We start from the raw sequence: 27100 nt of genomic DNA, 5'->3' as shown, positions 1-27100 counted from the left end.
GATTTCTTGATGATAAGAATAGGTCTTTTTTGAACCAAACTTGAGTATAAAGCCTGTCTTTGTGTGGCAAGAACCTACCTACCACAGTGCTGTTTCTTAGGAACAAATTGATAAGGAATTGGTAGGAGAGCAAGAACAGAAAATTCCTGGTGAAACTCAAGCAGAATGTTCTGTCTCACCAGAGACTTGTCTACTCCAGTTTGCAGGCAGCTGTCAATTTTATCTTTTGTACCTTGGAGCAACACAAATGAAAATCATTCATCCTATGTCCTCCCAGTCATCTGAATGTATATAAGCTTAGGGTGTTTATAAATGGAACAAGGTGAAGATGTTTCCTTCACATTGCCCAAGTTCATTTATCACTGCCTTGTCATCTCTAACCATGACTTAAAATCAGCCTTGGTTTTAGGAAAGGGCTTGCCTTTTTCCTATTGTCAGTCCACAACTCGACAGTACAAAAATCAAGAACAAGAATTTAGAAACATTTGTGACAGTTTAACAGTGCTTTAGCATCAAAACACTTACTGTTTTATTTTAGACATCTCAGTTAACAACAGATTAAGTAAACACAGTTTCTTCACATTTAGAAGCATTGTTCCAAAGCATGGAACTGAATTGTAGAAGATAAAGTCTGTCAGTTTGATTAAGAATCCTGAAACTTCTTTTAGTGATGAGAGTTTCTAAAATCATTTATTTGACTCTATTTGCATGTTTTGGCTTTGTTATTTACCTCCTGTCCCTAAATAGATGCTGAGAGTGTAAACCTAGATGACTACAACATTCATGTCATTGCAAGTGTATTCAAACAATGGCTTCGAGATTTGCCCAATCCACTCATGACCTTTGAACTCTATGAGGAATTTCTTCGAGCTATGGGTAAGCACAGGCTGCCTGGGTTAGAGGGAAGGACTACACTTGAGAAAGGAAGGCCATTGTTAGTTTAGTATTGATTATGAAGTCATTTTCTCATGACTTAGCCCTTAGAGGTCCAAATGTTAGCTTTTGATACTCAGTACATACTGAGCTGTTGACTTTTCAGACGCTTAAAATGTCATGTTCTGAAAGTTTTCTGAGTAAGCCACTTTTTTGCTTCTCACAAAGGGATTGAAAAACTAGGATTATAAAACATTGAAAAATTAAATAAGGGATTTAAGAGTAGTCGAACATTCATTTAAATTGTGAATCTGAGCAGGAATGTATATAAAGCTATCTATTTTGTGCCAGGCCTGTCAGGTTTTGGAGTCTGGCTTCTCGGTGTTCTGGGTATGTAGGATTTTGATGATGGTCTACCTAAAGGTATTTAGGCCCCAAGGATGTATAAACTGATGGTTGAAAAACTGGAGTATCTCTGTCCCTTTGTTGTAATTGAGGATTGCTGAAGTGTAGACCGATACTAAGGGGACTCTTTCTGCTTGCAGTGAGGGTGTCAAAGTGTAACTGAGGTGAGTCATTCCTCTTCTGACATTCAGGCACAATGCCTAAGAACCAGCCTCTCCTGCTACAGAGTGTGTTCAGGAGGAGGATGCAACATGTAAGAGGGTTATTCAGTCTAATTGGCTGCTTTTCCTGTTTCTAGGCCTTCAGGAGAGGAAGGAGACTATCCGTGGGGTGTACTCTGTGATCGATCAGCTCTCCCGAACTCACCTCAATACACTTGAACGCCTTATCTTTCACCTCGTCAGGTAACTTCAAGTGCAGGAATATGTAATGATTTCTGTTGGGTTATTTTTAAGTGGATGAAGAGCTTCTTCATTTGGAAGAATTTCATCATTTGGAAAGCTGATACATATATTTCTTCTCTTCCCCTTCCCCCTCTTTTTCTCCTCCCTACTCCCCCATGCCCTACTCCTTGTCCTTCTTTTCCTTGACAAGACAGTGCCTTGAACAGGTGCTTAGGATTCCTTGGAGCTGGACTGTGTGGCCCTGCTTCTTTTCCCTCATGTGAGCCATGTAGTGGCCCCAGCCTCATGGTGGCGCTTTGTAGCTTAGCCATTTATCGAACTTCTCAACTAGAAAAGATGCATATCTATTGACATAACCTCATTTGAGAGGGCTAGATTCAGATTGTGCTTAGAAATTGACCGAGTGGAAGCTTTAGGAATAGTCTGTCTTACCCTGTATATAAATATCAGCAGCCTTTGGGAAGAAAACCATCTTTCTTTCTGGTTAAATATTTCATATGACTGAAAATGCCTTAAAGCCTCTAACCCTGCATCCTTCAAATATGTTCGTCAAGTGACATTGGCCTTTACCAGTTCACAGAAGTGTTCACAGATTTCCTTTGGTGAGCTTTCTGCTGATCTAGACTATTTCCAAAAAAATAGAGTGAATATACATTTTCCAGAGGCAGAAGAACATCTTCGGGAAAAGTCTACAGTGTCTCACTTCAACTGATGTGAATATCTTCCTCGTAATGTGCAGTTGGCATCATACCATCCACTTTCACTTTTTCTAACTGCTAGTGTCTCTTTTTTTCCCTCTTTTCATTTGTTTTCGTTTTATTTCTTAGGATTGCTCTGCAGGAAGACACTAATCGAATGTCTGCTAATGCTTTGGCCATTGTTTTTGCACCATGCATTCTCCGCTGCCCTGACACAACTGACCCACTACAGAGTGTCCAGGACATCAGTAAGACTACCACGTAAGGCTTTTCTTGCCTCAGCAAGACTTTCTGGGTTGGTGTTGCCACAGGTTCAGGTGTCTTTAAGAAAACTGCTGGACCTTCTTGGGTATTCTTAGCTGAGGATATAAACTCTTAGATTCAATGTGGTTCAATTCATCATTAAAGAGTCCTAATTTTGAAATTTGTCTTTTCTTTAGGACAGCTTGTAGTTTGTAAGTAGATTTTCAAATTCTGTTGTATCAAATTATGTGAACTGTTTTCTTACAATCTAGGCTAACTGTGGTTTACAGCTCTGAATCTTTTTGGTCTTAATACTTCAATATTCTTATATTTCCCCCTTGGCCTTTTTCATGCTTTTCTTCCCAACCTTGACTACAAAAGGAAATTTTAAAAAATACTAATACTTAAATTCTATCCCTGGAGAGTTTGATTTAATTGGTCTGGGGTGTAGCATGGCCTTTGGGATGTGTAACTGTTCCTCATGTAATTCTGAAGTGCAGCCACCATTCTAAGCCTTGTTTCAGAGATCATAATGTACAGGATATTGATTTTTCCTTTATCCTTTGTCTACCACTCTTAACTGAAAAACAGTCTGTGGTTGTTGCACTTCTCCTTTAACAGTTTTTCTTTTCTCCAATTTCAGCTGTGTGGAGCTGATTGTTGTGGAGCAAATGAATAAATACAAGGCTCGTCTCAAAGACATCAGTAGCCTGGAATTTGCTGAGAATAAGGCAAAGACTAGGCTGTCGCTGATTCGTAGATCAATGGTAAGATGCCAAACATGGAACCACAGAGTAAAAATGAGAGCCTTACTGAGACTTTTAAGTGTGTATTTGTAATGCAAATAGGGGTTACCCTCAGAATCTTTTTCAGAAGAAAGAGGAGGGAAAAAGAACTCACCAAATAACAGGGGGCTATGGATACCTGATGTGTGATCTGTTAGTTCTTTTTAGTTATATGTACAGAATATATGTGATTAAATGTGCAGAATTTTATAAATCTGGGTAATGTTAGTGGCTTAATAATTAGCCCTACTTATTTTTCTTGTCCTTTTTATTAAAATTTAACCCTATCCTAACTTTGTTCTCTACTTTTCTACCATATGTTCCTGTCTTCAACTGTGGCACTTCTGGTGGTTCTGCCAAGACTCCTAGGGATAGTCTTGCAACTGAAATTGAACTAAAACATTTGATTCATAAGGAAAATGGAATTCCATATGAGTCTACTATTACCACATAAGGATTTCTTCAAAAAATTATGTTTAGGTTTTGAGATGAGCCTCATAAATAATTCATTTACCCCCTTTTGTATTTATTACCTTCCATTGTAACCGGTGACCTATATATAAATAGCTCCAGTTATCATTAATAATCAGTATCTGAATAACTGGAAAACAGTGACTGCTTTAAAGTTTAGCTGTTGCCCATTTGTTACCCTTTCTCTGAATTGTAAAATAAAATTGTAGTGATGAGCACCTTCTTCAGATTTCCAGTAAATCTCTAACAATAAGCAGCTTCCCCATCATCATGCTATGCTTTCCAGGGGCCCAGCAATACTTCTTCGTAGTTTGCACTTAGAATGGCACTGTAATAACCCTGTTTCTACCTTTACAATTCAAACTGCATGGCACTGAACAAGTGCTCAACAAAGGTCGGTTGGTTAAATTAGTGGAAGTTCTTCTCTGAAAATAAACGTAAGCATAACCTTTTTCCAGGCAGGAAACATAGTAAAGTTCATTATAGGATACCATCTAAATCTTATCCCCTGAAATTGAAAACACATACTCTGTTTAGAAGTGAAACTTTTCTTAGTGTGAGTTTTCAGGAGCTCAGTGCTAACAGGCCCAATTTAGTAGAGCCCATCTAGCAAAGGGAAGAGCATTTTACCATAAAGTGACTTCAAAGCAGGTAGACAAGCTGTGCTTTTTGCCAGTGCTGCAGAGATGAATATATTCAGTCCACTGAAAGATTAACCTCTTTTAATGGGGCAATGACCTGTACATTCTAACCTTCTGCTTTCCTTTTCATGTCCTTCCTAATCCAGAAACCTGTACTAATTGCAGTTAGATTTATGAGCATAACCCGCAATTCAGTCTCGGTATGTATTAATATTGCAATGTGTCAAGCCACTTTCCATTATTGTCTCTCATTCACCCAGGAATTGGTCTGCTCTGTCTATCATTCATGCCTGTCCACCCTCCATGTTCAACCCCAGTTCAGGTCCCACGTTTTGATCAGCCTTCACTGTTCTTCATCTCTTAATCTCTTTCCTTAGCTCTTTATTTTCCTTCCTTTGTGTTGTACAGTTGAACAATGCTCATTTAAAATAAAGCATTTTTTCTTTATTAGATAAGTCTCCTTTTGAGTTTCTCCATTGGTTAAGTCATTGTAAGATGAAAGAAAACATTGAGGTATCAAATTAATTACTATATCACCTGTGTTCCTAGCAATCTCTTCTACTTTACTATTTGAAATATCTGTTACTACTTTTAGCATTTCCCATCGTTGGCGATGCTTATTTGCCCATTCATATCGGTGACTCTGATGGTATCTTCCCAGAGGTAGAAATATAACTCTTACCTACTTAACATTTATCAAACAAAACAACAAATAGTGAACAAATGGACAAAATTACTTGTAGACTTAAGTATCATAGTATAATAGCACTCATAACAGGATTTCCTCACTGGTGCCCCTCTTCAATTTTATTAGTTATTAGAAAGAGGAACAGAGGAATAGAAAGCTAAGAACACTAACCTTTGTGCAACTAATTTCAAAGACTATTCACCTGTGTGTACCATTTCATCAAGAAGCCTTGTGGGGATAGCAGCACAGATTAGTTTTGCTTTACTGCTTCTCTACTATGTCATACTTCTTTTTCGCAGTGATTATCAACTCCTTACCAGTATCTTGTCACTTTCATAATTTATAAGTGCTTTATTCTCATTCTAGTATTTAAAATTCGATTCTCTTGATATTAAAACTCCGCCACAGGCTTGATCCAGTGCTCTTCTAGATTCTTTCCAGACTAGACCTTAAACTTTGGGGTTGAGAAGTGGTTTCTGTTTGACTCTTATCTTTGACCTTTCTTTTTCTTGATCTTTTCTAACCTCTGGTATTGAGACTGGCGGAGCTATAAGGAGGACAGAATTCTGCCTGACCCTCTGGTGTTGCATTGGCAAGAGGCTAAGTGAACATAACTCGTGGCTCTAGTCCCTTGCTAACAGTGCACAACCCTGTCTCGTTTCTGTGGGGATTACTGGTCTCTTTTAAGACTTGCTTGTATCTTCTGGTGGAACCCTGACTAATGGCATTGGCACCTTTTGGGAAGCCCTCAAACTCCCAGGGAAGTTAGATTTTCCAAAATATTAATATTTGTTTGAAAGCTTGAAATTTTATCACTGACAATAGTACAGTTATTTGTTTCACTTGAAATAACAGGTTCCTTTTATACTGTTTTAAAGAAAATGTGTGCCCATGCCCAAGTCTGAATAATCATACCTTGTTATTTTTCTAAGTAAGGTTTCATATGCAAAGCAGCTAAATCAGCTGGCAACTCAGGCATTTTCACAAATATTCTTTCTTGAATAACAGTTACAATAGAGATGCTTCATGTGTACTTGTTTTGTCATATGACAAAAATAGTGAACCCAACAGTTAATATAACTAATTTATATTACTTGATTGGCAACATGACACGAAACTGACCTTTTTATAAACCGTGAATGCATTTGTAGTAAAGAATATGGTAACTACTAATACAGTTTGGTACCATTGCTTTGATTCTTATAGAGGTGCCAGCAGGTTATATTTTACCCACAAGTACTTGTACCTAATTAGTGCAGATATCAGTAAGTGGAAAGTGCAAATAGCATCTTAGTATTGTGAAAATACTTTGCACATTGCAGATCTTTTGAAATGGTCTTTGGGACACCACCACCCTCCCATAGCCCATAAATAATTCATGGAACTATAGCACCACAGTACATCTAATATTACTGGCTCACTGCACTACACAGAAATATTTGGTGAGGATACACCTAACACATACTGGCTGCCTTTAAAGGGCTTTACTAACTCACTATATGGTCAACCATAACCACACACCCTGGGATATAATCCTTGAGCAAGCTTGGATACCTAGTGATAATACCATACAAAACAACCAGTCTTCTCCAGAAACGGTGGTTAAAGAATCTTTCCTTACTAGGAAAGAAGACTTTTCAGGAAGTAGTCTAATAAGTCAGTTTCTCATTATTTGATTCTGTTATTTAACAAAATGGGGATCTTTATCTTGGTTATTTTGGCCAAAATTTGTTTTGGCTTTTTTGAGACAAGATCTCAGTATGTAGTCCAGGCTGGCCTTGAACTCATTATGTAGCCCAAGCTGGCTTCAAACTCAAGGAAATCCTCCTGCCCCAGCCTCCCAAGTGCTGGGATTATAGGCATGTGCCACCACGCCCAGCCTTTGGCTAAAATTTCTTTTTAGGATTCTGAGATTGTTCTTGAGCTACTAAAATACAGTTCTATCTGGATGACATAGTTCCTTCTCCTTATACTAGTACTCCAACCCATGCACAAACCGCAGTTACATGTGCTTTCTTTGGCTCTTCATAAAGTGTTCACCTGACTCCTCCTCATGAGGATAATCTGCCTTTTCCTGCATAGTCATCAAGTGTGTTATGGTGAAACAGTCCATTTCATCATTGTCATGTGTCTAGTTTCATGAGTCTTCAGCTATTTACCCTTACTTTGATTCACAGTGTATTAAACTTCTTTGTGCTCATCAGTCATGCCTGCCCTTCCTCCTTGCATCCGTTTTACATTATGAAGCTTAGAGCATATTCAGAAATAATCAAAACTCTCCTCATGGGCCTTAACCCTTGTAACACTGTGGTTGTATCTTCCACTCAAGCCTTAGGAGAAAATCAAAAGGGTAGATCCATCTGAGATCCCCCACATTAAAGCGTTTGACTTCCAGTCTTTTTGTTAGTCTATGCACAGGCCTCACAAAATTCTGACCCAAATCTAATAATTAAAGCTGTTGGTTTCAGAAGATCATTCCTAGAAAAGAGTGGACAGTAAAATTATATATGGACTTCCTTAGACAAGGGATTACCAATGTATATGATTAGATGACTGACTTCCTGGGTATAAGAAAGCATGTACCAAAAAGAGGGAAGGAGAAAGGGATTAGACTGTACTGAGTATGGTGAGAATACTGAGGGAGGGAGTACTTCTTCATCCTGCATAGAGGCACTGGGAAAGGCTGTAAAAGGGATGAGTGAACTACTCAGATGGAGAAAGTCCTGTTACATACCATAAAAGGTGATCTGGAAAAAACCTGTAGCTCATAATTGCTAACAACTTTGATATGTAATTGTACAGAAGGATGACTTTAAGATAAAACCAAAATAGGTTCTGTTCTGGAGCATACTGAGACATTAGCATTATGGGTTCCTCATAGGTGAGCCAGGCCTCATGTAGTCTCTTCCTGGAGAACAGTTAGCACTTAATTTAAATTTTAGCGCTTTATATCTTATTTTTGTGTTTGTGATAGGGAATGGGAGCTGATGTTACTATAAAATAACCTGTAGCTATAAGTAAATTCAACTATAAAATAAAAATTTCCTTCTGGGTCTTCTTCAAGGTTAATAAGTGTAACTGAAGCCTGTTCTAAGATTGCAGGGAGAACTGTTGGGGTGGGATGGGACTTTGATTTTCATCCAGAGAATTCATTTGTAGAGAAGAATTGGTACCAGAAAAAGACTGTTCAAGGTGAGTCTGCAGTGATATAATTAATGTTTGGGCTGGTGTCCAAATACCTCTCCCTGGCCGCAGAGAATTGTACACTTTTCAAGCTGCCCCTGGTGTATTCTCAGTAGGCCACCACATTGCACTATTGGTGATGCCCTGCCTCTTAATTGGGGTTTTATTATTTTTGAACCTGCATTTAAAAATTTTGTATTATCTTTTCGAACCTGCATTTATAAATTTTGTTTTATCTTTAAAAGATTTCTAAAAATTAATTAAAATAAGACGTGGGCGGGGGGGGGATTAGGCCACAAGAAAAATGAACATTTTCAAGGACAGAAGAAATCTAAATAGAAATTGAATAACTGAAAAAAAAAATTTTAAACACTGCAGATACCAGTCTCAGTATTCAGAGAAATTTTTATTGTCTAAAAACTTAATGAACAAGAAAAATAAAAATAAACATTAAATTGGGACGTTAAAATAAATTTAAGGACAGCAGCCAGAAATAGTGACGTAAAAGCAGAACATAAATTAGAATACAGCAAAAATAATGAAACTGATAAGAATTTGTTCTTTGAAAAATCATTGGCTCAGAAAAAAATGATGAAAGTACAAATTCACAGATAGAAATAAGGAAATAACAGTGAAAAGAATCATAAAAAAGACTACTATTGTATTATTGTTATCTCTTGCTGTATAACAAATTACCGCAAAATTTAGTGATACAAAGATTCACCTGGTGCTGGAGGAGTTGCTTTCAGCATGGCTTATTTGTATTGCTATTTATTTTGTGCCTGCTGTTGCAGTGCACCTTGAGGCCTTGCCACATGAACTTTCCACAGGACTGCTTGAGTGTCTAGACAGCATGTAGCTGGCTTTTTCCAGAGCAAGTGACCTAGGAGAGAGCAATGTGGAAGCCCAAAAGTGTACAAGGACATAAATACTAAGAATCAAGGATAATGAGGTACTGTCTTAGAGGATGGCTACTGCAGCTTAGTTGGTCTCTAAAATAAATTGAGAGTGTAAAGTTTTATAGAATTTAAATAGACTGATTACCAAAGAGATAGGAAAGTCTCTGAGATTCCTCTCATATAAACTGCAGACATAAAATTTCATAGAGGAATTTTACCAAGTCTTTTGAAGACATAATTACAAGTTTAGCTATTCCAGACCACAGAGATAAAAGATATTTTTTAATGAAGAGTATAACATTGAACTCACACATGCACCCCCCAAAAAATCTAATAAAAATTGCATGCAAAACTATTAAAAGCAGCAGAGTATGCATGGACTCTGGACTAGTAGTAGTTTACTAAATTGTAGCTCTAGTTTACTAGCTATTAAAACATGGGCAAGTGTTATGGTTTGTGTTTAGATGTTCCCCCCACCCCCCAAAGCCTCATGCAGATGAAGTGGCACTTTCTTTTTTTTTTTTGGTTACATATATATATTACTTTATTTATTTTTCCCCATTAAGTTTATTGGTGCATTTTCGGTATAAAATAGTTACATTCATCATTGGGATCTTGTACCATTACATGAGTATCTTGATTCTTATTTTTTTCCCCTTCCCCTGCCCTCCCTTCACCCCCTCCACCCTTCCCTATTTGCAAAGACTTTGTTTTCATGTTTTTCCTGTTCTCATATTTTTTCTTTTCACTTTTTTCCTTTCCCCTACCCCTCCCACTTCCCCTGCACCTTTAGACCTTTTCTTCCTGTTACACAATATCAATTATACATTTTTTAAAGTACAATATCAAGACCTAGGAGACATTACCACAGATTATACAGAATTTAAAAGGATATAGAAAGCATATTTCAAAAATCTGTTTGGAAATAAATTTGATAACTTCTAAGAAGTACCTTGGAAGACAAATTAATGAAACTAACTCTGGAGGAAATACAAAATTTGAATAGCACCTATTAAAGAAAGTATATTCCTAGCTTGAAAACCTACCTATATGCCAACAGCAGGTTCATATACATTTTAACTGATAAATTATATCAAACAATTAAAGCAGAAAAAAGAAGGAACACTTCTCCCCTCATTTTAAGAAATCAACATTGTGCTAATCCTAAAACTGGATAAAGATAATAGAAGAAAAAAGTATGAACATAGATAGAAATTTGTTTAACAAAACAAACTATTAGAAGTCAGATCTGTCAGGATGTAGAAAGTGGTTTTGTTATAAGGATGGCGGTGTTGGTTCAGCATTGGAAGATCCACCCCCAAAAGTCATCATTTTAACAGAGGAAAGGAAAAAGCCATATGATCCTGTCACTAATTGGAGAAAGAGTATTGGACTAAATTCTACAGCTGTTCATGGTAAAAGCTATCAGGAGACCAGAAGTAGAACAGAACCTTCTCAACAGATTAAAGACATGTACTCCATACTTCAGTGAGAACGCCTTATATGAACAGAGAAGATACAATGCTTTCTCCTTAAGGTGGGGAACAAGGGCAGATATGCTTACTTTTTATCTGTCCATTAAACTTTGAAACCTAGGCCCCACCAAAATAGTCTGGCAATAAAATGACACAATTGGGATAGGATTGGCAAGGTAGAAGCAAAATCTTTATATGTAGATGAAATGATCATCTACAGAGCAAATACTAAGAAATCTCTAGGAGCCCCTAGAACTTGTACCTGAATTTAGCAGGATTAGAAAACACAAGGAGTATATAAAAACTCAGGTCTGTGTATACTTGCTATAAATGAAGAATTGGATATTGAAATTTAAAAGTTATGTAGGAGTACAAAGGACCTAGAAAAATTAAAAACAAAAACCATGTTGGAAGACGTTTAGTACCTAATTTTAAGACTTCTTCTAAAGCTACAGTAATCAAGGTGAGCCGGTCCCAGAACCTGGAAGGAAGCTCCCCTGCCGGCACTTTCTTTTGTAGAGGTAGTTGAATCTGGAATGTGTGATGCTGGAGTTAAGGGCGTGTGATTACTAAACCTGTACCTCACTGGTTAGTTTGCCACCACCCTAATCCTGGTAGTCTGAATAAGATAAAAGGGGCAGAAAGATGCTGTTAAACTCTCTTGTTGCCTTTGCTACCTTGTGCATGTCATGTTGTTTCTCTGCTGCGATGCTTGTTTGCCATCCCAGCCTCAGAGCCAGCTGATTATGAACTGAAATCTCTGTGAACTGTAAGCCAAATAAGCCCCTTCCCTTTTAACTTTGGCTCAGGTATTTTGTCCCAGCAATGAGAGAAAAGTAACTAACACAACAAGTCATTTAATCTCCAGACTTCAGTTTTCTCATCTATAAATTGGTTAATAGTATCAAACTCAAAAGATGAAATGACTTACAGTCATTTTTTTAGTATTTGGGGGGGATTGACTATGGAACCCCTTCCTTTTATCCCTCTCCAGAACACCGAAACCTACAGTTGCTCAAGTCCCTTACATAAAATAGCATAGTACTTGCATGTAGCCTATATAATTGCATACTTTATAATACTTGATACAGTGTATGTGCCGGGTATTGCAATGCTGGGGACAGAACCCAGAGCCTTACATATGCTAGGCAAGTGGTCTGGCCCTAAGCTACAATCCCAGCCTATTCTATGTAAACTATACTGTTCAGGGAATAATGACAAGGAAAAAGTCTGTAGATGTTCAGTAGAGATACCAGTTTTTTGTTTTGTCTTCCTGAATACTTTCTATCTGTGGTTGATTAAGTCCGCAGATGCAAAACCAACTGCTGTGGAGAGCTGATTATTTGTGAAGGCATAAGAACAGCTCTTGCTATATAAATGCAGAGCTCCCTCATCTATGACTATTAATCCATAAATCCTAAATTGAAGTGCCAGCAAACAACTCAGTAGCCAATAAACATAAACTTTGACAACATATGAAATTTAACCTAGGAATATGAGGATTATTCTGTATTAGGAAATCTGTTAACACAATTCACCATTTTAGTTGATCTGAACAGACCACTATTACCCTATTACTTGCATAGATATTTAAATGGCATTTGATACAATTAAATGAGCATTCTTGTTTTACTCATTTTTTCCCTTTTTAAAGCATTGTTTGAGAAAACATTCTTATAAAAATAGAGATATTTTAATAATTCCTTAGCATGATAAAAATATATTTCAGTCCAAAAGTCACTGTCTTGCTTAATGAAAGTATTCTGATTAAAATCAGGAAAAGGTAAAATAGTCATTATCCCAACTGTTACGTTCTTGAAGTTAGTCTTGAAGTATTTCTAAAGCAAAGGTATAAAACTTAAAATTATCACTATTTCCATTATGGTTGTATATAGTTGAAAAATTCAGATCAACTGAAAAACTATTAAAGACTATTAAGAAACTTTGTTAAGAGTGTCAAGGGTGTCTGGGTACAATTAATGGTTAATAACATATATAAACAACCAGTTTTATGATATCGTGGAAGAAAAATGACCACTTGTACTCCTATAGACATGTCCTTGGCTCATGTGAGTTTATGATACCATAAACTATTTCTCAGAATGTTCTCTATAGATTCTTTTCAAGCAAGTCTACAAGATTGAGCCAGTTTTCCTGATAATGTCAAGAAAATGTTTGCCCTTTCACTATGTGACTTTGCACTGACAGTAGAGAAAGTTATGAGTAAAACTACTGAAAGGATATACAGTGAACATTGACCAGAGAAAAATATCCCAGTTTGAAATACAAAAAATGTTTATTTTAGGAAAGTAAAGGATATTATTCCATTCAGGAAGCTACTATTAATAATTTAGTATATTTGAAAAAGTATTTTTTTCCTTAAATTCTTTTATTGGTACATTTTAGGTATACAATACATTTACATTTATCATTGGGTGCTTGTACCTGTACATGATGTATCCTGGTTCTTCTTTTTTCCCCATTCCCTGCCGCCCTCCCTTCACCCCCTCCAACTTTCCCTATGTACAAAGACTTTGTTTCCATTATTTCCATTTATCGTAATTTTTCCTTTCCCTTCTTTCCTTTCCCTGACCCCTCCCGCTTCCCCTACCCCTTTGGACTTTTTCTTCCTATTTTGCATTATCAATTATTCATTTTAATCATCGGTAGATTTTAGGTATACAATATAATGACATTCATCATTAGAAATTTGCACCGTTACATAATCTCTCTTGGTTCTTCTTTTTCTCCCTTCCCCTGCCCTCCTTTCAACCCCTCCATCCCTCCCTATTTACGAAGACTGTGTTTCCATTTTTTCATTTTCTCATATTAATTCCATTCCCTTCTTTCCTTTCCCCTACCCCTCTTACTTCCCCTTCCCCATTGCCCATTTTCTTCCTATTTCACATTATCTATTATACCTTTTAGTACTTATTTACAGTCAGTTTCTCACACTAGAGAAACTATTCAGTATTTTCACGTGTGTCCTATTTATTTCACTTAAGAGTATTGCCTCAGGGCCGGGGATTTAGCTCAGTGGTTTCGCCACCTGCTACGCAAGCACAAAGACCAAAGTTCGATCCCCAGTACCAAAAAAAAAAAAAGTATTGCCTCAGTGTGCATCTATTTAGCTATAAATGTCTCTTAATTTCTCATTTTTTAATGGCTGAGTGGTACTCCATTTTGTTTTTTAAAAGCCACATTTTCTTTATCCAGTCTCCAGTTGATGGGCATTTGGGCTGCTTCCAAGTTTTAGCTATTACAAATTGTGCTGCTATGAACATGGGTACACATATATCACTGTGGTATGATTCTTTTAATCCCTTGGGGAAGATAGCCAGCAGGGGAATAGCTGGGTCAAATGGGACTTCCAGTCCTAGTTCTCTGAAGTATGTCCATACTGATTTCCACAGTGGTTGCATCAGTCTACACTCCCACCAGCAGTGGAACAGGGTTCCTCTTTCCCCACAGCCCCACCAGCATTTGTTATTGGTTGATTTCATGATAGCAGCCATTCTTTCTGGAGTGAGGTGGAATCTAAGCATTGTTTTCATTTGCATCTCTCCATTGACCAGTGATGTTGAACATTTTTTCATATGTTTATTTGCTAATTCTACTTCTTTGTCTGAGAAATGTCTGTTCATTTCAGATGCCCATTTTTGGATTGGGTCTTTAAATTTGGGAGGTCTGATCTTTTTAAGTTCTTTATAGATTCGAGATAGTAGACCTTTGTCTGAGGAAGAGCAGGTGAAGATTTTTTCCCACATTGTGGGTTGTGTCTTCACACTGCTGGTGGTTTCTCTTGCTGTGCAGCTTTCTAATAAGAAGAGATCCCACTTGTTGATTGTTGGTGCTAGTTCACAGGCAACTGAGGTTTTGTTCATAAACTCTTTTCCTACACCAGTGCCTTAAGAATTCTACCTAACCTCTGTTCCAGCCGATTCAGCGTTTCTATTAATATTTAGATCTTTAGTCTATTTCGATTTTAGTTTAGTGCATGGTGAGAGATACAGGTCTAGTTTTAGTCTTTCACAAGTTGAAACCCAGTTTTTCCAATACCACTTATTAAAGAGGCTCTCTTTCCTCTGGTGAGGGTGTTTGGCTCCTTTATCAAAGATGAGGTGGCTGAATGTGTCTGGAGTTGTTTCTGCATCTTCTAATCTGTTCCACTGGTCCTCTGGTGTGTTTCTTTGCCAGTACCATGCTGTTTTTATCACAGTTGCTTTGTAATATAGTTTCAAGTTGGGGATTGTGATACCCCCCGCCATGTCTCTGTTACTTAGAATTGCTTTTGCTGTTCTGGGTCTCTTCTTGTTCCAAATGAATTTTTGGATTGTTTTCTTCAAGGTCCATGAAGTATGCTGCTGGGATTTCAATTGAGATTGCATTGAATCTACATAGCAGTTTAGGAAGTATGGCCATTTTCACTATGTTGAGCCTTCCTACCCAGGAGCAGGGGATGCCTTTCCATTTTCTGATACCATCTTCAATCTCTCTTTTCAGAGTGCTGTAGTTTTCAGGGAAAAAGGCTTTGATTTCTTTCATTAGGTTGATCCCTAGGTATTTCAGCTTTTTGGGTGCTGTTGTGAAAGGAATTGTTTGCCCTGTTTCTGTTTCAGTGAGTCTGTTGTTCATGTAGAGGAAAGCTATTGATTTTTGTGTGTTGACTTTGTATTCAGCTACTCTACTGAATTTGGTGTTTAAGTCTAGAATACTTTCGTTGGAGCTCCTGGGGTCTTCTAAATAGAGTGTCATGTCATCTGCAAATAATGACAGTTTGACTTCTTCATTTCCTATCTTTATTCCTTTTATTTCTTTCTCTTGTCTAATTGCCATGGCTAATGTTTCCAAAACTATATTGAACAAGAGTGGTGATAGTGGACATCCTTATCTTGTTCCTGATTTTAGTGTGAAGAATTTCAGTTTTTGACCATTTAGTGTGACGTTAGCTGTTGCTTTTTCATAGATGGCTTTTATCAGATTGAGGTAGAGACCATTTATTCCAATTTTTTGTAGGGTTTTTGTCATAAATGCATGTTGAATTTTGTCAGATGCTTTTTCTGCATCTATGGAGATAATCATATGGTTTTTATCCTTGGTTCTATTGATATAGTGTATTACCTTGATTGATTTGCATATGTTGAACCATCCCTGGATCCCTTGGATGAATCCCACTTGATCGGGGTCTATGATCTTCTTGATGATCTTCTGCATTCTATTTGCCAGTATCTTATTAAGGATTTTAAAAAGCATCTCTGTTCATTAGTGAGATTTACCTATAGTTCTCTTTTACTCTTGGGTCTTTCTCTGCTTTGGGGATCAAGGTGATGCTTGCCTCCAGGAATGAATTTGGGAGTATTGCTTCCCTTTCAGTTTCCTTGATGAGTTTAAAGAATATTGGCAATAGTTCTTTAAATGTGTTCTAGAACTCAGCGGTGAAGCCATCAGTACCCGAGCTTTACTTAGTTGGTAAGTTTTTAATTACGTTTTCAATTTCATTGGTTGATATTGGGTTGTTTAGGATTGTTAGGTCTTCTTCGTTCAACTTTGGTAATTCATGTGTATCTAGGAATCTGTCCGTTTCTTCTGTGTTTTCCATCTTATTGGCGTATAGGTTCTCAAAGTAGGTATTGATGATCCTCTGGATTTCTCCTGGGTTTGTTGTCACTGTACCCTTTATATTCCTAATTGCATGGATTTGGGCCTTTTCTTTCCTTTTTCTGATAAAGTTGGCTAAGGGTTTGTCAATTTTGTTTATTCTTTCGAAAAACCAACTCTTGGGTTCATTAATTTTTTTGTATCATTCTCTTAGTCTCCATTGAATTGATTTCTGCTCTGATCTTTATAATTTCCTCCCTTGTATGAGCTTTGGGTTTGTCCTGCTCTTCTTTTTCTAGAAGCTTGAGGTTCAGCATCAGGTTATTTAATTGGGCTCTCTCTGTTTTCCTAATATGCGTATTCACTGCTATGAATTTCCCTCCTAAGACTGCTTTCATTGTGTCCCATAGATTCCAATATGTTGTATTGTCATTGTCATTTAATTGAAGGAACTGTCTCATTTCTTCTTTAGTTCCCTCTGTGACCTACTGGTTATTGTGAAGTGTGTTGTTCAATTTACATGTGTTTATGAAATTTTTTGAGTTTCTTTTGCTATGGATCTCCAATTTCATTGCACTATGGTCTGATAATATACAGGGAATAACTTCAGTTCCTTTACACTTACTTAAACATGTTCTATGAGAGAGTATGTGGTCTATTTTGGAGAATGATCCGTGTGCAGCTGAAAATAATGTGTATTCTGATTTTGTGGGGGTGGAGCACTCTGTAAACATCTGTTAAGTTCATTTGTTTAAGAGTTCGATTGAGTTCTAGTGTTTCATTACTATTTTTTGTCTAGTTGATCTATCTATTTGTGACAGTGGGGTATTGAGGTCCCCTGCTACTACTGTATTAGTGCATATATGACTTTTCATGTCCATTAGTATTTGTTTTATATAGTTGGATGCACTAGCGTTTGCTGCATAGATATTTATGATTGTCATCTCTTCCTGTTGGATTTTCCCTTTACAAGGATGTAGTGTCCTTCTTTGTCTCTCTTAATCAGTGTTGGTTTGAAATCCACTTGATCTGCAAAGAGGATAGCTACTCCTGCTTTTTTTCGGGTTCCCATTGTGTGGAGTATTGTTTTCCACACTTTAATTTTCAGTCTATGAGTTTCCTTTTGAATTAAGTGTGTTTTTTGTATGCAGCATATTGTTAGATTTTGCTTCTTGACCCATTCTCCCAGTCTATTTCTTTTGATAGGTGAGTTGAAACCATTAACATTGATGGTTATAACTGATATGTATTGACTTACCATTGTCATGACTTTTTCTATTTGTTGGATTCACCCCTTTACATTTAATTTCTTGTCATGCCTGATGGATTCATTCTGCTCTGCTTCCTTCATTGTCTACCTAGGATATTATCTAAAATGTTTTTGAGTGCTGGTTTGGTATTCATGAAGTTCCTAAAGTGTTCTTTGTCATGAAAGTATCTTATTTCTCCATCCATTTTGAAAGATAGTTTTGCAGGGTACATCAATCTGGGTTGGAGGCTGTTTTCCTTTAGGGCTTGAAATACATCACTCCATGCTGTTCTTGCCTTGAGGGTTTGCTTTGAGAAGTGTGCTGTGATTCTGATGGGCTTTCCTTTGTATGTGATTTGTTTCTTTTCTCTAACTGCTTGTAGAACTTTGTTCTTCTGTTGGGTTTCTGGAATCTTAACAATTATATGCCTATGTGTAGATTGTTTTTGATCAAGGCTAGTTAGAGTCCTATATGCCTCACTTATCTGTATGTGAAGTTCTTTTCCCCTCCTTGGGAAGTTTTTTTGCTATTACTTCTGTGAACAGTTTTTTTATGTCATCTGCACTCTCTCCTGTTTCTTCATTGACTCTAATCAGTCTTATGTTACTCTTCTTTGCATTGTCTGGCAGCTGCTGGATTGATTTCTCATGGTCCCTTACAATTTTGAAGCAATTTTTCTTTTCCTGGTCCCTAATTGCAATCTTATCTTCTATATCTGAAATTCTGTCCTCACATTGGCTCATTCTGCTGTGTAGACTTTCAGTGGAGTTTTTAATCTCCTGGAAATCTATTTGCATCTGTTTTATGGATTCCATTTGTTTCCTATGTTGCGATTCCATTGTGTTCCTGAGGTCCTCTCTAGATTTATTAATCATGTCTTGCACTATGAACACAATCTCTGCTTTTATCAAGAAATTTTTTCTGATTTCATTTTTTCCAGATCCTCTTTTGTTGCCAGTTCAGGGAGTCCTGGTGGTTGAGTATCAGTGTTCAATCTCATTTCCTTTTGGGGTTGCTGTATGTGATTTGGAAGTCTGATTTTGAGACTTGTTTCCATGTCTTCTCATCTCTCCAGGGGTGGGGGTGTGGTGTGGTGTTGGCGCCCGTGCGGTTCACCTCCTCTGGGCTGGGAGCAGTGGAACCTGAAAAAGTACATTTGAAGTTTGTTATATTCATTTTTAAAACCAATGGTATAGAAGTTTATGTCCTAGTTTTGACACACTATTAGCATTTTCTTATGCTTCTAAAAGTTCTGTACAATCTACCTTATCAAAATTAGACCTTCCTATAAGAATTCTGTGCTAGAGAGGTTTCAACTTCATCCTTTTCATTTGCCTTTGAAAAGAGATCTGTAGAGCATGTTTTATTTTCTAAGTTCCTTGGTGACGTTCTCAGGTGGCCATGTGATGATGTGGACCTGAACAAAAGTACCACTTTTAGGGAACGTTGGGAAATGGTTACTTAAAATGAACTTAGATTTTTCAAGTTGCTTGAGGGTTTCATATATATTGTTTTATTCATTGATTTAGCTTCACTATAAATAGTCAAAATAAAATTCGAGTTGTGGGATGATGTCCTAGAATTTATATTGTTCTTAGCACACATTCTGTAGGTGCCAACTCCAAGCTTGTTCTTGGCCTCTGTGTCACCCTTTTTAAAATGTGCAGAGTGATCTTTTGTGTTAGTGTTTTTCTTAATACATTTAAACCTTAGATTGCAAGTAACTTGCTCCATGAGCATTCCACAAGACAAGCAAATATTTCTAAGAAATTTTAACTTGATAAATGAGCAGTGTCTTGAAAATACAGCTAGTATGTCATACTGAATGAACATCATGTGATCATAACCGCCCCCTGCTTGATATACAAGTGCTTTGGATTATGAGTAGAATGAATTATTCTTGGGCCAGGGATTTGGCTCAGTGGTTTCGCTGCTTGCTGTGCAAGCACAAGGACCCGAGTTCGATCCCCGGTACCAAAAAAAAAAAAAAGAATGAATTATTCTTGCAAACCAAGGTTTTAATGTATAGTAAGTCACTTCTTGCTCTTAAAAATAAAAGAGGGATAGCAGTCTTTGAAATTAGTAAAATGGGCAAGATTTTCATCTTCTTGCATGTTTTAGCTTTGATGAGTTAACCTGAATGCCCTTAGTGCCTTCATCTTATGCCCTGGGCTAGAGCAGCTGTTTTTGTTTTGTTTTGTTTTCAAATAGGATGTTTACCTTCTTCCTTTGGAAAATAAACTCAGAACTTGGTCAGTTCATTGTCATATTCTTTTCAAAGGGTATTAGTGTATTTAATTGCTAACTTTGAAAAATAATTCTTAAAATTCTGTGAAATGAACAGAAAATCTCAGAAACATATGTACCATGGGTTATCATCAATAACACCCATACACCTCCCAAAGTCAGGAAAGTGGATATTGCCAACACCCCTAGAAACCTCTCATTTCCCTTTCTAATCATAACCCCCATATACAGGTAAGCAGTAACCTGATTTTTATGTTAATCACTTCCTGTTTTCTTTGTTGCATGCCAGTGTATGTATCCCTGTAGTTTTTATTTTGCTTAATTTTGATAAATGGAATCATATAATGTATGTTATTTTGTATCTGACTTATTTCAGTCAGCCTTTTGGGTATCAGATTTAACCGTATTGGTTTAATTATAGCTTTTTTTTACTGTATGTTTTTCCTGTATGTGCATATATCACAATTTATCCAGTCTAGTGTTTATGGATGTGGGGTTGCATTTGGGGGAAGTAGGTACTTGATGGACACATAGAGCAGTGTAGAATTGTTGGGTCATAGAGTATAATGCATCTTCAATTTTAGTAGATACTGTAATGCCAAACATTTTTCAATGGTTGCAACATATTACCAGTGCACAAGAATTTGTAGTTGTTCCACCTCCTCCCCAGCACTTGTCATATTTTATACTTTTTGCCATTTTTTAAATTTGCAGTTTCTCTTCTGTGTCTTTAGTGTGCTTAATGTATATTTTCCATTTGGATGTCCTCTTTTGTGAAAGACCTGTTCATTGCTCTTGCCCATTTGTCTAATTTTGTCTACCTTTTTCTAAATGAACTGTAATTCTTTGAGTTTTCATCACAAGCCTTTGTTGCTTACTTCTGTTACAGATATCTTCTTTCATTGCTTTTCATTTTCTTCTTGCTTTTTTACTATCTTAAAGTGTCTTTTGATGAACAGAGATTCTTAATTTTAGTGCAGTGTAATTTTATCAATCACTTGGAGTCATGTTTAAAATTTTACTTCCTGAGGTTATGAAGATGTCATTTCTATCTTCTAAAACTTTTATTATTTTGTCTTTCATATTTAGATATGTGGTACAGCTAAAGATAATTTCTATATGGGGTGTCAAGTTTTTATATTTTTACATGGATATACACTTTTCCAACATCTTTTATTTAAAAAGTACCCTTTCCATGAACTCTGCAATTCCCCTTTTGTTATAAATCAGGAGTCTATATATCTGGTCTGTTTTTAGGCACTCTGTTTTTACCATCTTTTACTACCACTATTTTAATTGCTATAGCGTTCTTCAAAAAAAAATTTTTTTAAAGCTAGTGGTAAATGCCACCCTGCCTTCTTCAGTAGTGTTTTGATTAATCTTGGCTTATTAAATTGTCATGTAAATTGTAGCATTAACATCACAAAAATTCTCTTGGAATTTTTATCATTATTGCATTGAATGTGTTGTTTGATTTCTGGAGAATTGGCATTTTTACAGTATTATTTCCCACCCATGAACATGATCTGTCTTTCCATTCACATAGATCATTAATCACTCCTAAAAGTGTTTTATAGTTGTGTACATTGATATCTTATACATCTTTAATTACTACTAATATTTTAAAATATAATTAACATGCTATTTAAAATTTTTAATTGTCTCTTGTTGCTCATTATATAAAAACAACTTATTTCATTGTTTTTCCACCTTATACTCAGTAATCTCGCTGAATCCATTCATTTTATATTATTATTATTTTTGTAACTATATCCTTTTATTGGTACATTTTAGGTATACAATATAATGACTTTCATCATTGGAAATTTGCACCTTTACATACTCTCTTGGTTCTTGTTTTTCCCCCCTTCCCCTTCCCTCCCTTCAACCCCTTCATCCCTCCCTATTTACAAAGACTTTGTTTCCTTTTTTTCATTTTCTCATATTAATTCCATTCCCTTCTTTCCTTAGCCCTACCCCTGCCACTTCCCCTTTGCCCCTTTTCTTCGTATTTCACCTTGTCTATTATACCATTTAGTCCTTATTTACACTTTTAGTTTCTCACACTAGAGAAACTGTTGATGAACTCATTCATTTTAATAACTTTTCTGTGGATTCCTTTGGATTTTCTAGTGCACAGTCATATTGTTCATGAATAACGATCATTTAATTTGCTATTTTATAATCAAACTTTTTTCTTTTGTATATGAACTAAGACCTCCAGTTCAGTGTCAAATAGAAGTGTTGAAGTGATGATAGTGGTCATTCTTGGCATGAACGACCCCTCCACCTCAAGGGGAGCACTTTGAACTTTTTACTACTAAGTACATTTGTTATAGAATTTTTGTAGATGCTTTAAAATTAAGCATGTTCATTTCAATTCCTGGTGTTTTAAGAGTTATGGTATAGTATTGAACTTTTTGAAATGACTTTAATGCATGTGTTGAAGTATTCATGACTTTAATTTTATTGATGATTTATTACAGAGTGAATTTCTAATGTTAAACCATGATACTTCCACCATAAATCCAACTTATTTTTATTTTTGTGTATTTTATGTACTGCCCAATTCCATTTATATTATTTAGGATTTTTACACCTGGTGTATGAGTACAGTTGTCTTATAATGGTCTTTGTGTTTGATACGTTTTGATAACTTGTTGAAAGACACGTTGGGGAAAATAATTTTTATTAATTATACGAAAGAATTTGAATGTTATTTCTTATTTTCCAGTGAAATCAAGGTCTAGAGTTCTCTTTCTGAAAGTTTCTAGTCTTTAATATTATTCACATTTTAAATTTCTTCTTTGACAGTATTAGTTGGATTTTCATAGATGTTTCTCCCTAGCCTCTCTCTTTCCCTCCTCCCCCTCCCTTCCCCTCTTATTTCTCCCTCCTTCTCCACCTCCCTTTCCCTAGCCTAATTGCTCTGCCTAAAGTTTAAAGTACTATATTGAATTAGGGGTTGCGATAGTGGACATTCTTGCTTCATTCTTGCCAGGGTTTTAAACTTTTTATTAGTTTTTTCAAAGTGCTACATTTAGGCTCTGGTACTGTTTTCTCTAATGTTTGTTTTCTTTGTTTCTTGGGCTTGTTTTGCTTCTTAGCTAGTTTCATGAAATACTTCTTAATATGTAACTTTTCTGATATATGCATTTAAGGGTATAACTTTTAGAAAAACCTTACACAAAGTTAATAATATCAGTTAAAATATTTCCTGATTTCTATTGTGATTTTTTTCTTTGACAGTGGGTTTAGTAGGAGTCTAATTCTTAAGGAGTTTTAAAAATGTTTAAATTAGATTTTTTTTTTTTTTTTGGTACTAGGGATCGAACTCAGGACCTTGCACTTGCGAGGCAGGTGGCGGCACCACTGAGCTAAATCCCTGGCCCACAATTAGATTATTTTTAAAATTAAAAATTTTCTGTTTGTAATTGCATTATCAGGAAACATACATAAATTTGTCAGATGAATTATTTCAACCCTTGGAAATTTGTTAGCCTGCTGTACATATTTTAAAATGATGAATGTTGTGAAGATACTGAAGTCTATATATTAGATCACTTATATTAAGCTACTCAGTTCTATATCCTTACTAATTAAATTATATGGACACAATTGTTGTCTTACTGCTAATTGTAGCTGTGGGTTTTTCTGTATTTTACTGGGAATCTTTTAAAGCCAATTCTTAGGTACATGAAAATTTGGAAATGTTCATAACTTGAACCTTTGCCATTGTGAACTCACAGATATAACACTTCTTAGAGTTTACTTTAGCTACTGTTGAACCACACCCCAACTTCTATACCAGCTTCCTTTTGATTGGTATTTGCATGGTATGTCTTTTTAAAAATCTATTGCTTTCAGTCTTAATGAATTGTTATGTTTTAACTCTATCTCTTAAACATTTGTTTCTTAATACAGTCTGACAGCATTCCATTGTTGAGGAGCATTCATTCTGTTGACATCTAATGTAATCACCTATATATTTGGGTTTAAAATCTACTATTTTATTGGGTCCTTTTTGTTTGTCCTGCCTGAACATATTTTCCTTTTTCTCTTCTTTCTGGCCCTTTATTTGTTCTTTGTTATCTTTTTTGACTATTACTTTTCCCATTTTCCCTTGTGTTCAGAAGTCTTAACACTCTTACCATTCTTTCACATCACGTCACAAATCTGTAACCTGTCAAAGTCTGTTAATTGATACTTTCAGTTTTTTCCAAGATAAGTACTTCAATACACTTTAGCTCTTTCTTATATGATTAGTTGCTGTTGTTACTGTGCCTTTTAATAATCTGTGTTCTAAGTCCCACATATCATCACTATTGTGTTTTATGTAGTCAGTGTTCATTTAGACTTACGTATTTACTCTTCACACAGATGTGGTGGTCTCAAGTCTCCCCTTTGTTTGTGATGTCTTTATTCACCTTCATTCCTAAAGGTTGTGTTTACTGTGTATGCACTTCTAGATCTACAGACACTTTTCCTTTCATCACTTTCAGAATAGCATTTCTACCTTCCACGATCTCTTGTTGAGCTTAATAGTTGATTCTTATTTGGAGGCCCTTAGTTTTTTCTGACTGCCCTTAAATTTCTGTTGCCTTGAGCTCGTTGCTCTTGTATGTCTAGACACCAACTTTTTTTTTTTTTTTTTGTAGTTCTATAGGCTTTCTTAAAACAGGGTCATATCTTTGGGTTTTTCAAATGCTCTGCCATTATCTTGCTAATATTTCTTTTGTAGAATCTCTCCCCTCTGCTAGTATTCCATTTAAACATACAGTAGGTCTTATTGTGTCTTTTACCTTCTTTTTTTTTTGGGTACCGGGGATCGAACTTGGGTCCTTGCACTTGCGCAGCAGGCAGTGAAACCACTGAGCTAAATCCCCGGCCCTCTTTTACTTTAATGAAAGTTTCCCCAGCTTGACTCTAGATTTTTCTTCTGACCTAACCTCCTGTCTGTTAATTCAACTGTATCTTCCTAGCTCCTTCAGTATGGTTAAGTCTGATAGCCACAATATCTGGAGTCATTGAGGTATTTTTGCTTTCAATTTTTTAAAATTTCATTTGCATGGTTTTGTTTCCTTTTGTTCCTGCTTACCTTTGATTTGAAAATTACTTGTAATTATATTTTGAGGCCTAGGGTGGTATTATTTTTCAGAGTATTTTTATTTATTTGCCAGATCCTAAAGGATGAACAATTATGGGTCCCTTTAATACAGTTTTAGGGATTGCAGTTTTCTGAATCATTCAGATCATTTAGAATTAGGCTACAGTATACACAGGGTTTCTTAGAGTTCCAATTTATCCTTTTGTCTAGAATGCAGACCTTGTGGATCCCAGTGTTAGGCTGGGAGGTCGTAGCAGGGAGCAACTCACACTCTTAAAAATTCTCTACCCTGTAAACGACCAGACAATACTACTGGCTTTGTGGACCATACAGTCCCTGTCACAGTGAACTCTACCACTGTTCTAAGAAAGCAGCCACAATTGACGATGAATGTGTTCCAGTAAAGCTTTATTTTCCAAAATGGGGACTAGACCAGATCTATCTCATGGGCCAGAGTGTGCCAACCCCAACTGTAGTTTGTCAGAAGCTCTGCTCAGAGTCTCTGCTACTGCTTCTGGAATTCAGATCAGCACTAAATGCTGGACCAACCTCTCTTCACTCTACCCTGTTAGAGCTCCAGCATTTTCAAATGTGTTGATTTCTTTATATTTGGTCGAATTATTCTGAAAAACCTACTCTGCTATTATCAGAGTCTAAAGTCATAGAAAAGGTAACAAAAAAAATTTTTTTTCTCAAAATTTCTTGAAAAAAATGTATCTCACTATTACCCCATAATATATAAATTACCTTTTTTAACAAAACAAGTTGGGGACATCTTTCTATGATCTTCCTAGACAGATTGTGAATTCCAAGGTTAGCCATAAAGCAGTTGTCCTTTACAGTTTCCTGTGACTATCGGAATGGTCTCTGTCTGGACCATTCACTGTGGTAACCACTTGTTAGTTACCCATTGCTATTGGGCACTTCAAAAGGGCTAGTGTGACTGCAGAACTAAAATTTTAATTTAAATTGACTTAAATAGTCCTGTGTGGCTGTTTAACTTAGCGTGGGTGCAATTTAAAGAATCTCATCTCAGTATCCAATGTGTTCTTACACTTCCAACCACCAAAGCATGCATTTTCCAGGCTAGTACAGCAGCTCCTTTAACCTAAATGTGTCGGGTAAATAATGTCTCACAGATATCTTAGACCTCCCAGAATGTTTCCATTTATTCATCCACGTGGTGTGAGGCAATACACATGTTGTTCTAAATGGACATTATAAAACTGATGGATTTTACTTTCTAACATGAATTTTTCTCTGCAGGGAAAGGGTCGTATCCGTCGAGGAAATCATCCAAGTCCATCCTCTCCCGTTGTAGTTCGTTTGCCTTCTGTGTCTGATGTCCCAGAAGAGACCTTGGGTAGCGAGGCCACCATGGAGACCGACATCACAGAACAGCAGCAAGCAGCCATGCAGCAGGAGGAAAGAGTACTGACTGAGCAGATTGAGAACCTGCAGAAAGAGAAGTGAGTATTCAGGGAGAGGAAGAGACTTGCTTCATTTCCTGCCTTCTAGCCTTTCCTCTTTGTCTTTGCTAAATATCTCCTGTGCACTCAGCATTATGACAGAGGATATAGATCTACAGGGTGTTTCAGTCTTGGTCAAGATCATGTGCCACAAATGGCGGAGAGCCAAGACAAGGTACTGGTGGCCTGATAAGTCAGGAACCAGCCTCCCTGAACAGATTGGTTTTACAAAAGAATACTAAGATTCCCTAGGCTAAGACAAAGGTGTCTTTTTCAGGAATGGGCAGTATTTACAACTCTAAGGAAGGGTTATTTAAAGATCATTATGGCCATGGGTTTAGGAATTGGATGTGCAGGGTGCTTGGATAATGGGTAGGGGAATCAGCTGCAATTTAAGAGAGGGACAGATAAGTAGTTCTGTTACTTTCATCATCACTAGGGTAACACTACCCATCCCTTAGGGATAATGGGAGTATCCCATGGTTCCCCCTGAAGGTACTATATACTAGTCCAAGTCCTAAAGATATCCTTTAGGGTCCCCCAGTTCCTGAAACTCACATCTTAGGTCTCAGAACTTGATTCATGAGGGGACATGAGACTGTTCAAAGACTTTATCTTGTTGGGATTGATTTTAGAATTTAGGTCAGCTAAAAGAAAACATGGT

General features: G+C 36.5%; 1 protein-coding gene across 20 annotated transcripts in view; it reads left to right on the top strand.

The window, feature by feature from the left end:
* Positions 1–27100, top strand: part of Myo9a (myosin IXA) — a 305400-nt gene that overhangs the window by 271573 nt on the left and 6727 nt on the right. For 18 of the 20 annotated variants that reach the window (XM_087198928.1, XM_087198925.1, XM_087198926.1 and 15 more), the window contains 6 exons: positions 748–876; positions 1577–1682; positions 2510–2641; positions 3267–3390; positions 4667–4720; positions 26234–26436. In XM_087198928.1, coding sequence (XP_087055054.1) covers positions 748–876; positions 1577–1682; positions 2510–2641; positions 3267–3390; positions 4667–4720; positions 26234–26436 — 748 coding nt within the window. The remainder of the gene's footprint in view (positions 1–747; positions 877–1576; positions 1683–2509; positions 2642–3266; positions 3391–4666; positions 4721–26233; positions 26437–27100) is intronic. The other 2 variants (XM_013076164.3, XM_013076161.3) reach the window with 1 other exon arrangement.

The sequence above is a fragment of the Heterocephalus glaber genome, unplaced genomic scaffold, assembly GCF_053883595.1.
Source record: "Heterocephalus glaber isolate CG9 unplaced genomic scaffold, H.glaber_assembly_v1.0 deba00001689, whole genome shotgun sequence".
NCBI classification, from domain to species: Eukaryota; Metazoa; Chordata; class Mammalia; order Rodentia; family Bathyergidae; genus Heterocephalus; species Heterocephalus glaber.
This window is presented reverse-complemented; position numbering and strand designations above follow the sequence as displayed.